Source organism: Onychostoma macrolepis, chromosome 19 (assembly GCF_012432095.1).
Source record: "Onychostoma macrolepis isolate SWU-2019 chromosome 19, ASM1243209v1, whole genome shotgun sequence".
NCBI lineage: Eukaryota > Metazoa > Chordata > Actinopteri > Cypriniformes > Cyprinidae > Onychostoma > Onychostoma macrolepis.
The window spans coordinates 27,274,546-27,287,312 of NC_081173.1; the positions used below are offsets into that span (position 1 = coordinate 27,274,546).

A 12,767-nucleotide genomic window follows, 5' to 3' on the forward strand; every position below is an offset into this window, starting at 1 on the left:
GCTGACAGAAATACACTCTGTTGTAATCACAGGCTTCATGAACTCAACAATTTATGATCACGACATTCTGCAAAACGCAGAACACTGGATGCCCGATTTATGCAAATATTCTTGCACATCAGAGGTATCATAAATAGTAATAAATGAACATTCACAATATTTTATGATTCAGAAATAGTTAACTGATTGAAACAACCTGTTTGGTACTGTATATTATTATTATTAAGCATATTTGTAACAATTCTGATCAAAGATTATTTATATTATGTAACACTAGATTTTGTACTTTTGTGCAAATTTCCAAATGTGGTTTCAAACGTTAAAGTACAATAAACAAGAAAAATCAACATTCATAATATTGTATCGCTCAATATGTTAGATTGTTAATTGATTGTTTATTAATAATAATAGTCTTTATTACTGTTATTATTATTAATTACATTTGGAGCAGTCCTGGTCTAAAATCATTTACGTTATGTACAGTATTGGATACAGAATTTGTACAAATATTTTTTCAAATGTAAAAATATAATAAACAAGAATATATTAATATTCATTATACATTACTCAATATATTACTTTCTTAGCTGATAAAAACAACCTAAACAAATAATTGATAAAATTATGTATGTATGTATGTATTTATTTAACTGTCTTGGTCTAAAATCATTTACATTATGTATAACATTGGATTCTGAATTTGTTCAAATTTGCAAAAAATTTCAAATGTCAAGTATAATAAATATGAATGAACTAACATTTATATATATATATATATATATATATATATATATATATAAATTCGATATATTACTTTCTTAGTTGACCAAAATAAATAATTAAATAATAATAATCATCTTCATCATTAATATTAATATTATCATAACAACACCCTTAGAATAATTTACAATAATGTACTATTTACTATTACTAATGATTATTATTTATTATTATTGTTTCAATTTTAAAAAGTTTTTCATCATTACTATAAAAACAGCATCAAAAGAGCATTTTCCTGCCCTAAACAGATGAGGCAGCTTCTCACCCTGTGTTCAGGCCAGGGCTGCTGAGACTGGGCGGAGTGGGGCTGACTGTGCTGAGAGGAGGCGGAGTCACGGAGGAAGGGGCGGAGCTCATTGCTGCATGTCCACTGGGGTTGAGAGGGCAGGCCACAGAAGGTGTGGGACTGACGGCTAGATTTAAGAGGAAGGATTCAGTGTCTGTACTTATAACCACAGATTTGAAGTGTTCATTATTCATTGGAACTGCTCTTCTTACCTGTTGTGCTGAGACTGGTAGCGGCCTGAGCCAGTCCCTGACTGGACATCTACAGGAAAAAGGAATACGACTCTAATTAACAAACGTACTTCTCCTCATGATGCTCTTTAATATTTTCCTTTACTTCCAAAGGTCCAATTATCATTTTCTGGTGAAACATTATTCAAACACGTCATGACCAGACATGTCTCCTCGGTACGGCATTTTGTGCCTATTCTCACCATGCACCACACAAACAACATTTGAACACAGCCGTCTGCAGAAACGGCTTCGGGCCAGATCAGTGGCTAAAGTGGTGAGTGGGTGTACCATGTGCGGGCTGTAGCAGGGCGGTTTGTGCGTCGGAGGATGATTGGGCAGAGGAGGAGTGGCGCTGCTGGGGTTTATACGCTTCTCTTTCTGCCGCCGGTTGCAGAACCAGACTCGGATGACCTCTTTCTCCATGTTGAGCTGCTCGGCCATCAGCAGGATTTCTTCAGAGGTAGGCTTCTGGTTCTGGGGGTGAGACGAGGCGCATGAGTACATGACATATGACAAAAACACCTGGACCAAGACCAGGTTTCAGCCCGAAACTATTTCATGTTGATGCATGAAATGCTAAATTCCAGTTGAGCAACTGGTACTCAAAAATGCATGTAAATACAGATTTGTAGAATCCTTAACACTAGGACCGCCACGGGGTAAATTTTCCTCTTGGCTGTTTTTCAAAATGTACATTAACAGATTTTCTATGAAACATTGAAGTCTCCCAGTCATTGGGCCTCATTCATGAAACACGAGCAGAACGACTTTTTGTGTAAATAGTTCGAAAAGCTGTTCTGAAGTAAATTTTCGGATTCATGAAAGTGTTCGTATTTTCAAAATGTTAGTTGGTACAAAAGAAATGTACGCCTGCTCCCTACCACGCGTAAATGGTGCGTAAAACATTCTGTGTTCTTTTTGGCGAACTGATGACACTGAATTTTGATGCACTGCCATCTTAATATTTTACAAGGTCGTTTGCTCAGTTTTTTCTTTTCTTATTATTTTTTTTTGTAGCTGAGAGTTAATAACTGTTTAGCTTTGGGTAAAACGCAGCGCTTGTCACTGTCAATCATCCTACTTGTACAACAACTGAACAACAATAGAGAAGTTAATATCGCTGGTTACTGCATTTTATATTCAGTAATATTCTTCAAAATGAGATACTGGTAATACGTTACTGCCTTGGATATTCCACATCATAGAAACCAAACCAACAGCTGGAAAAACACTGCGCCACCAAAGCATCCTCAAGTGCCAACAGCTGGCCGTTTTGAGAAGAGCGCCTGACATTTTTTCAGCTGGCTAAAAACGCTTTGGTGGACGCACGTTACTGAATATTTATTGTTAGGCATATGACCTATTAGTCTTTTTAGCATTTATGCAATATACTGGAGCCAAACCTGAGAAAGCAGACCAGAATAGGCTATTCCACTGCGTTCCTTGAAACGCAATTTGCGTAGCTGTAATTCATAGGCGGGGATTATGCTAATTGTGAATGAGCGTGCACGAGCACCCTATTTACGAATGATTGGAATTCATTAACATACACATGTTTAACTATCAAATGTGTACGAAGCATTTGTGAATCCGGAGGAGAGTTTTCAGGAAGGTCCATTTTACGTGCAAATTACTCAGAATTTACTCCTATATTTACGAATGTTTCTTGAATGAGTTTTTACTAAAATTGTGTGATTTACAATCCCCTGTTGTTAAAAATTGTTTAGATAAAACCAGATAAAAAAAACGGGGCATTTATACCTATAAGCGCCACGCGGGTCAAATTTACCCATAATGCCTGTATTTTTGCGCCGTCGTTTTCTTGCCGCTTATGTTTTAACATTGTACATTGCTAGGCAACGCCTTTCACTCACTGAATTAGCGGTTATCAGTTTCATAAATAAAGACAAAATGAGTAAAATAAGGTGATTTATGGATGCTGAAGAGGTATAAGAAGCCCTAAATACCATGGGCGATGAGAGTCTGATGGTGGGGAGATAAGTAAAGCGTCTGACAGCGATTAAGATATCATTTCTGTTTTAGCCTAATGTTACTCATAATTGTTCAAAATTTGGATTAATTATTGAATTTTTGTTTTGCCACTTCTATCGTTTATTGTTCGTGTCTGTGGTGCTATTTAGTCTGCCCATTTCCTGAAGAAGAAAAAAATTCTGATTTATGATGTAATGAATAAAAACATTTTATTGATATTACCTGAAGTTTATTGGTGTTGTTCTCTTATTCAAATTATAAATGATATAACTAAACAAATTAATAATTAATTAGGTGAAGCTGTGCGCTTGAATTTGTCATCGCATCATGCAGTGTGGTGAATTATTATTGCTCATTATTGTCTATTGGCTATTTTAGTAATTTAAATAACATAGGTTAATATATTATCTAATATGATTATATTTTCATATCTTAATATATTAACTAATGACATTGTAGTATAATATTACACCACCCAACTATGTATTTACTTCCTTCTAATTCTTGTTGTCAGTGCAGGCTTGTTTAGCTTATATTGACCATTATCAAAAGTGATTAGTGGCCTGCATAAAAAAAGCCTTGAACATAAAGCAGGTCAAAAATATAGTTGATGACTAGACATAATCATTTCATGACTCTAAACACTTCTTTGTGAAGATAGTGGCACAATACAGTGAAATAATATGTTCTTTAGCCATATAAAAACAGTTGTAATGTGCGCGAGTAAAATTTACCTGCTGGCGGTTTTAGGTATGCAGCGACCCCTGGCGGTTCTAGTCTTAAGAGCGTTTAGGAACTGACCATAATGCTTACAAGTACAGTTACACAGAAACAGAAAGAAACAGTGCCTCAAGTATATTGGCTGTTTGCCTTGACTTGATCTTAGATGGGTTTCCTCGGAAAAACACATCAGTCTTACCAACACAGGTGTGGTGTTTACCAGAGAACTGTGATGCAGTGCTTTTGTGATGCAAGTGCAGCCAAACAACTTGAGAATTAATGAATCAGTATTTTGTGGCAAGACAATAAAATGATCTTGAAATGAGTGTAGTCTGGGTTTTGTCTCCTTTTTGGTTTTTAGATTTACAAGCTCTTAGTGCTACTTGGTGTTCCACTCACTGTGTAAAGCAATACACAGTTTTATTGACTGATTGATTTAGTCTGTTTGTGTGTTTGTCTGTCTGTCTATTCAATCCAAATCAATTTACAAACAAAGAAAATTTTATTTTATTTGATCTTACAAATGAACATGGCAAGCATTGCAATAAAATGCATTATTATTATTATAATTATAATAATAAGAGTATTATAATATTATATATTATTATACTTTGGAATATTATTTTATTATTTGCATTCATTTATTTTATCCAGATTAACTTATCATATTATATTACATATTATATTGTGGAATTATATTTTATCATTTTATATGATGTATATTTTGGGATTATATTTTATTTTGATCCAAATAGACCTTAAAATGAACAACATTCCAAGCAGTTTGTAATAAGATAGAATAAACATGATCATCGTTATTACTATATTATATATCATTGTATTTTTAATTATTTTGTAATTTATTTATAATATAATATTATGCTCTTTTTTATTTGTTCTTTTTCCTTAATTGGGGACCACTGTCAAATCACTCCACTTTCCAAAGAGAGCCTTCTGGAACAGTTAAGTATTGACTGATATTATTTGTTTAATGCATATAATTTAATGTCTAATGCGTAAAAAATGGCTGAGTAATATTTCTACAATCATGCCAGATGTATAAGGGTTTAATGTGGTGACATAAGTCTTATACTGTATATTGCAATAAATTAGTTTGCAGCAGACTTCTGATTCTCCAGAGAGAGAGAGAGAGAGAGAGAGAAAGAGAAAAAGGCATCAGCATTTTCAAAAACCAATATATTATTTTTTATCATGAGACAGCAAAAAAGAGGTCATTTCTGAAGCTGAGGTGTGCTGTACAGAATGATCCGAGTCATGTGAACGAAATACAATTTCTGTGGAAAGAAAATGAAAATCTTGCTACATGTGATGTGTTGATGTGTGCGTCTAACCGAGATGAAGTTGCGCTCCAGGGCTATGCGGACGTTGGTCTCGATGCTGGTGCGTTTCTTTCGGCGGCGTCCAGGCAAGCCTTCGAAGCCCAGCAGAGGTGAGGACAGCGAACTGGGGCTCGGCAGCATGTTGTCTATCGCCATGGTTTCTGTTACACAAAACACACACACACACACTGTAACATGAATCACAAGGAACGCTATTGTGAAACAGCAAAAGAAAACTGACAGAAACACATACCTGCGTCGCTCAGCCATTTCTCCAGCAAGGGCTTGAGCTTGCACATGTTCTTGAAGCTGAGGTTGAGAGCCTCGAAGCGTGAGATGGTGGTCTGACTGAAGTCATTGCCGTAGAGTTTACCCATGGCCATACCCACGTCCCCCTGCAGGAAGACATGGAGCAGAGTTACCATTTACCAAAATACCAGTTACCAGTTACCAAATAATCCTTTCATTGAATGCATAAAAATTTTCCAATTTGCATTAAAATGGTATTTCATTAAAAAAAAAATGAAAGAACACTTTTAAAAAGCTAATGAAAAATGTAATGTAAGCTAATTAACCTAATTATATACATATCCTTATATATATATATGATAAATACCAGTAAGTATTGTTTTTTAATAATAAAACATAAAAAGATGTCAAATGCATTAAATGTTTATTAAATCAGTTCAAATATATAAATTATTATAAATTTCAATAAAAATACAAAAAAATACTAACAATTTAAATACATTAAAGCTGTATTAAAATGGCATTTAAATAAAGATTTATTATGATTAAGATGCTACCCTTAATTATGTTATAAATAATCTTATAAATATGATAAATAAGTATTGTTTATAATGTTTATTTCATTGTATTTATTAACTGCATGTCAAAAAAAGTGTCTTGAAAGAAAGTTTATATATTAAGTTAGATTTTTAAGAACATCTTTTGAACTGTGACAGAAAATCTAAAAAAATCATCACACACACACACACACCTGTGTGAAGCCCAGTTTAATTCTCCTCTGTTTGAAGGTTCTGGCGAACTGTTCGAGCTCCTCCAGATCGCTGGGCTCCTCGGCGTGTGCTGTCACCGTGGGAACGGAGCTCATGGGTGGGGCTGAGGAGGGGGCGGAGCTCACAACGCTCTCCACGCTCTTCTCCCTCTGCAATGACCACAGCCTGTCGTCAAGATGATGCTACAGCACAGATTGGGGAAACACACTACTTTCTCAAACACGGGTGTAGTGTAAGACAGACAACGCTTCCATTTCAAACATATTACTAATGATTCCCCTCAAGTTTCACATTATATTCATTTCTACCCCTATCTTTTCCAACATTTTAGAGCTGAAAGGGAACAAATCTAGACGATGGCATACTATAGCACACTACAAACTTGTAGAAGTATGCGATACATACACTAATATTCCAAAAGTTTGGAGTCAGTGAGATTTAAAAAAAATTTAATTAATAGTTTTATTAAGGAAGCATTAAACTGATCAAAAGTGACAGTAATAAAAAAAAAAGTATATAATTAATAAATATATTTCAAATAAATGCTGTTTTTTCACTTTCTCAAAAAAAAAAAAATGCAGCACAACTGTTTCCAGCATTGATAATAATAAGAAATGTTTGTTGAGCAGCAAATCAGCATATTAGAATTATTTCTAAAGGATCATGTGACACTGAAGACTGGCATAATGATGATGAAAATTCAGATTTGATCACAGGACTAAATTACATCTTAAAATATATTCAAACAGAAAACAGTTATTTTAAATTGTAATAATATTACTGTTTTTACTGTATTTTTGATCAAACAAATGCAGCCTTAGCAAGCATAAGAGACTTTTAACTTAAAACCAATACTTTTAATAAAAATCTTACTGACTCCAAACTTTAGAATGGTAATATATACATGATATGATATACAATTTTACATTTTCCATACATAGCAGAGCACACTGCGTCACATACTGTATCCCCTAATGCAATGTGCTTGACCTTCTATTGACTCATTATTTGATTGGACTGTTGAAAACTGCCATTAACACTGATAAAAAACGAAAAATAACCATATTTATTACTGAGATGATAACTGGACACCACTTGCTAATTAAATAAGCAATAATGAGGTTGACAACAATGTAGTTTGAACCCGTTTCGGTTTCATACCTGTGCTTGAAGGCCCAGTCTAGATGGGGAGGTCAGGAGACTCCCTGGGCTCTGCTGAGGTAGTGGAATCAAATTTGATGTCGAGAGCAAACCTGAAAGAGCATGAATGACAATTTCTCACTAAAGACATCAGTGCCCACAAATGTTACTGGTGTGACAGAGACCCCATAGGCAAATAATGAACTAATGTGTGAACAGGTGTGTCTCACCTTGCTGACTCTGCTGAGCCTGGGCTTGAGGAAGCAGGAACTGAGCTGGAGACTGTAGATGATGACCGGGCATCAGGACCAGCTGCTGTAACTGCAGCAACTGCTGAATGTCCTGCAGAGAATGACAGAAAGCCTTATGAGAATGAAATAAAGAAATGTGAGCAACAAAAGATAGGGGGAACAAGAGAAAAGATCCAGTTATTCTACAAGTCAACTGCAAACAACTGGCTCAGGTAAATCTTAATTTGTATGTATATATATATATATATATATATATATATATGGTAACACTTTACAATAAGGTTCATTAGTTAAACATTAGTTAATGTATTAACTAACATGAACTAACCATGAGCAATACATTTGTTACTGTATTTACTAATCTTCGCTAACGTTAGTTAATAAAAATACAGATGTTCATTGTTAGTTCATGTTAGTTCACAGTGCATTACCTAATGTTAACAAGATTTTAATAATGTATTATTAAATGTTGAAATTAACATTAACAAAGATTAATAAACGCTGTATAAGTGCAGTTCATTATTAGTTCATGTTAACTAATGTAGTTAAATAATGAACCTTATTGTAAAGTGTTACCATATATATATATATATACATATATTTATATACACACATATACACACACATATATATATATATATATATATTTTTTTTTGTTTGTTTGTTTTTTTTTTTTTAATATTTTAACTCCAGTCTCATTTCACATTCTGTTAATGACTGACTATATACAAACATGGCCAAAAATATCAGCACCCTTGCAATTCTGTCAGAAAATTGTTCCAATTGCTTATTGTTTTTGTTTGCACTGCAACAACACAAAAAAACAGAGAAGAAAAGTCAAACTTGATAAAATTTCACACAGAACTCAAAAATGGACTGGACAAAACTATTGGCACCTTGTCGAAATTGTAAGAAATAATTGCTTTTCAAGCATGTGATGCTCCTGTAATTTGTATTTAGACACACCTGTGGCAAGTTATAGGTGCGGGCAATATAGTAATCACACTTGCAACCAGTTAAAATGGAGAAAAGTTGACTCAACCTTTGTCTTGTGTGTCACACTGAGCATGGAGGAATGAAATAAGTGTAAAGAGTTGTCTGTGGATTTGAGAGAAAAAATTGTGGAAAAACATGGACAATCTCAAGGCTACAAGCCCATCTCCAGAGATCTTAAGGTTCCTGTGTCCACCGTGTGCAATATCATAAAGAGGTTTACAGCCCATGGCACTGTAGCTAACCTCCCTGGACGTGGACGGAAGAGCAAAATTAATGAAAAATTACAACGAAGGATTGTTCGAATGGTGGATAAAGAACACCAATGGTTGGATTAACTTCCAAACAAATTCAAGCTGATCTGCAGACACAGAGTACAACAGTGTCAGCTCGCACTGTCCGTCGCCATCTGAATGAAAAGGGACGCTATGGTAGGAGACCCAGGAGGACAACACTGCTGACACAAAGGCATAAAAAAAGCAAGACTGGAGTTTGCCAAAACTTATGTGACAAAACCACAATCCTTCTGGGAGAACGTACTGTGGACAGATGAGACAAAAGTAGAGCTTTTTGGTAAAGGACATCAAGGCACTGTTTACAGAAAAAGAAATGAGGCCTTCAAAGAAAAGAACACAGTCCCTACAGTCAAACATGGTGGAGGTTCAAAGGTGTTTTTCGGTTGCTTTGCTACTTCTGGCACTGGATGTCTTGACTGTGTGAACGGTATCTGATGAAATCTGATGATTACCAAAGAACATAGTGGCCAGTGTCAGAACGCTGCGTCTCCACCAGAGGTCATGGGTCTTCCAGCAGGACAATGATCCGAATCACACTTCAAAAAGCACTCAGAAATGGTTACAAACAAAGCAGAAATGTCCAACAATGAATCCAGATCTGAGTCTCATAGAACACCTGTGGAGAGATCTCAGAACAGCAGTTGGGAGAAGGCATCCTTCAAATCTGAATGACCTGGAGCAGTTTGCAAAAGAAGAGTTGTCCAAAATTCCAGTAGAGAGGTGTAAGAAACTCATTCATGGTTACAGGAAGCGATTGATTTCAGTTATTTTTTTCCAAAGGGGGTGCTACCAAATATTAAGTTAAGGGTGCCAATAATTTTGTCTAGTGCATTTTTTGGGTTCTGTGTGGAATTGTATCAGATTTGACTTTTCGGTCCGTGTACCGTATACATTCGTTTTTTGATTAAATATTGTAAACCGAAACATAAGAAAACGGCACCATTTTCATTTTTCGTTTTTTCAAAAAAATGAAAAAACAAGAAATCGCCTTGATTTTCCATTTTTCCATTAGGGTTAGAAAATGGATAAACAGCTTGAATGTTCGATTTCCACATGTGGGAGGGAATTCAACGCCTCTTTTCACTGATTGGTCATGCCATAAATGAAACAGTGCCATCATCATGTCGTCTTCAGTACTGTGTAACAGAATAAGAGTCCTCCACTGTTAAAACGTTTTTTGCAACTCCTGCATATCGTCTCTCTCTCATCAAACAACCAGACTAACAAATGAACGGGGTTTACTTCTGTGTAGGCATAGATTCTCTATGGCAATTATTAGGTGCTTATTGCAGAAGTATGTACCTTGGATCTGCAGCCACGTTACCCTTTTAGTCTATTTCTTTGGCGCACCGCACATTTTATTTAGCTGTTCAGTTATCAAAATCTGTGTGGCAATGCTGCGTGACGCACTGGACAACACGGGCCGAATGCATTTACATTATAGTGAAGCGCAGAGCAGTATTGATTTTAGTATATCCAGCAGTCATAACTTTTATTTTAGACAGTACAGTTTCATTAATAATGAGTATAAATTGATTTCATTTTAGACACAAAACAGTCTGTTTTATTTGACTTAAAACACAGGCGTTTCATTCTTGAATGAATCTGAGTCTTTGAATGAATCATTTGAGTGAGTGGTTCAATGACCCATTTGCTTATTGATGACGCTGACTCATTCATCAACACAATGACTTGCCGCCACCTACTGGCGATGTAACCTTCATAATTCAAGTATCCAGTTGTTTCATGTTGTCGCTCATTTCATGTTTCTGTAGGCTATTCAAAATGTTTTTGTTTAAAACATTAATCTCATTCCATAATGAAATTGCTGTGTTAATGCATTTATTGCTGTCTGAGCAACATTAATTGTGTAAATACATTAACTTAAGATGCAGCTTCTGTACAGTGCAAAGATGGCTTTGGCTGGTACTGATTTAATTGGTAACACCTATAATGTCGAACATTCAAGCTGTTAATCCATTTTCTACCCCTGAATGTAAGAACTGCAAATCAAGGCGATTTCTTGTTTTTATTTTTTTAAAACGAAAAACGAAAATGGTGCCGTTTTCTCATGTTTCTTTTTAAATTTTAAATAAAAAAACGAATGAACACGGACCCTTTTCTTCTCTGTTTTTTTGTGTTGTTCCAATGCAAACAAAAAAAATAAATAAACATGTGAGTACCAAAACATTTGCAACTGCAACAATTTTCTGACAGAATTGCAAGGGTGTCGATATTTTTGGCCATGACTGTATGACTATATATTCAAATTGTATTTGCATAATATAAATGCATTAAAAGTTCATTTAACTGAATATACTGTATATAGTTAAATAAAAATGTATAAAAAGTTAAATACATTCATTCAAAATTATATTTAAATTGCATTAAATACATTTAAATAAAATATCAGTATAATAATTTTATTATAAAAAACAATATTAAAATTCTTATTTTTGTCTTATGACATATACACACACACAATTAAATAAAATGCATAATAGAAATTAAATTGATTCCAAATGATATTCAAATTGTATTAAATACAGATAAATAACAAAATAATATAATAATTTACATTATATTAAAACTATAATAAAACTAATATTGTTTTTGTATTAGTTTTTTTTCAAATGATTTATTTTATATATTTATTAAATATTTAGATGCAGTATTAATGCAAGGCTTTCACTGTAAACATGTTTACTTATTTAATGATACATTTAATAGCAAAATAACATAATATAATAATTTAATTATATTAAAACTATATTAAAATGATCTTATTTTGTATTAGGATTATACATATTAAATACATTTAAATAAAATAAAAATTTAATATTAAAACTATAACAAAATTGATGTATTTTTGCATTAGGATTTTTCAAATTTAAATAGTTTTATTTACTTTATATATTAATTAAATATTTAAATACAGTGTTGAAAGAATTCCAATGTAAACATGTTTCTTATTTATTTACAAACTAATGGGCAAACTGCATTTTCTTATTTTCTGTTCATAACTGGCTGCATGCCACAGATGCTGCTGAAGAAGTTTGTTTAACAGGGAATGTTCTTGTAAGTGAAATAAAGGAAAATGCAAATCTGGCCTGCACTTTCCTGAAAACCTACATCCGCAGTGCTGACAGTACCTGGGCAGTGAGCTGGATAGGCTGTGACAAAAGTGGAGGCGGAGCTTGTTCAGGTTTGGCTTGAGACTGGGCTTGTGCTGCTGCCTGATTGGCCTGCTGCTGCTGCGTCTGCTGCTGCTGATTGGCTGCCGCGGCTGCATGGGCGGCATGCGCAGCGTTTGACTGCTGCACGGCTGCGGCTAACAGCTGCGCTTGAGCCTGCTGCAACAACAGCTGCTGCTGTGCAGGGAGGAGAGCGGCCAGCTGAAGACAGGAAGGACAGGAGCGAGGGATGAAGAGAAAAGGTGGAGAAAAGAAGAGCGTCACCAAGCAGAAAAGGCGGCGTCTGTAGCACCTTCTCTTAATCAAGCAGAGCCTAAAATGGCATCCACAGCACGGTTAAGTTACAAAGACATGTAGTTGCATTTAGTTAATACAAGCATAGAGCAAAAGAGAGAGAGCGAAAGAGAGCAAGAGAGAGATCCATGTATCTATTTACATTTATGCATTTGGCAGATGGGTTTATATTTAACACCGCATTCAAGAAACACATTTGATCAGTTCTTGCCTTCCCTGGGAATCAAAC

At 34.7% G+C, this 12,767-nt stretch overlaps 1 protein-coding gene across 12 annotated transcripts in view; it reads right to left on the minus strand.

Annotated features, from left to right (window-relative positions):
- pou2f2a (POU class 2 homeobox 2a) overlaps positions 1-12,767 on the minus strand; it is a 70,293-nt gene that overhangs the window by 3,806 nt on the left and 53,720 nt on the right. For 6 of the 12 annotated variants that reach the window (XM_058754718.1, XM_058754713.1, XM_058754712.1 and 3 more), the window contains 9 exons: positions 12,203-12,445; positions 7,741-7,873; positions 7,532-7,623; positions 6,352-6,552; positions 5,605-5,746; positions 5,364-5,512; positions 1,588-1,773; positions 1,279-1,327; positions 1,046-1,193 (listed from right to left, as the gene is read on the minus strand). In XM_058754718.1, the coding sequence (XP_058610701.1) occupies positions 1,046-1,193; positions 1,279-1,327; positions 1,588-1,773; positions 5,364-5,512; positions 5,605-5,746; positions 6,352-6,552; positions 7,532-7,623; positions 7,741-7,873; positions 12,203-12,445 (1,343 nt within the window). The remainder of the gene's footprint in view (positions 1-1,045; positions 1,194-1,278; positions 1,328-1,587; positions 1,774-5,363; positions 5,513-5,604; positions 5,747-6,351; positions 6,553-7,531; positions 7,624-7,740; positions 7,874-12,202; positions 12,446-12,767) is intronic. The other 6 variants (XM_058754715.1, XM_058754714.1, XM_058754717.1 and 3 more) reach the window with 5 other exon arrangements.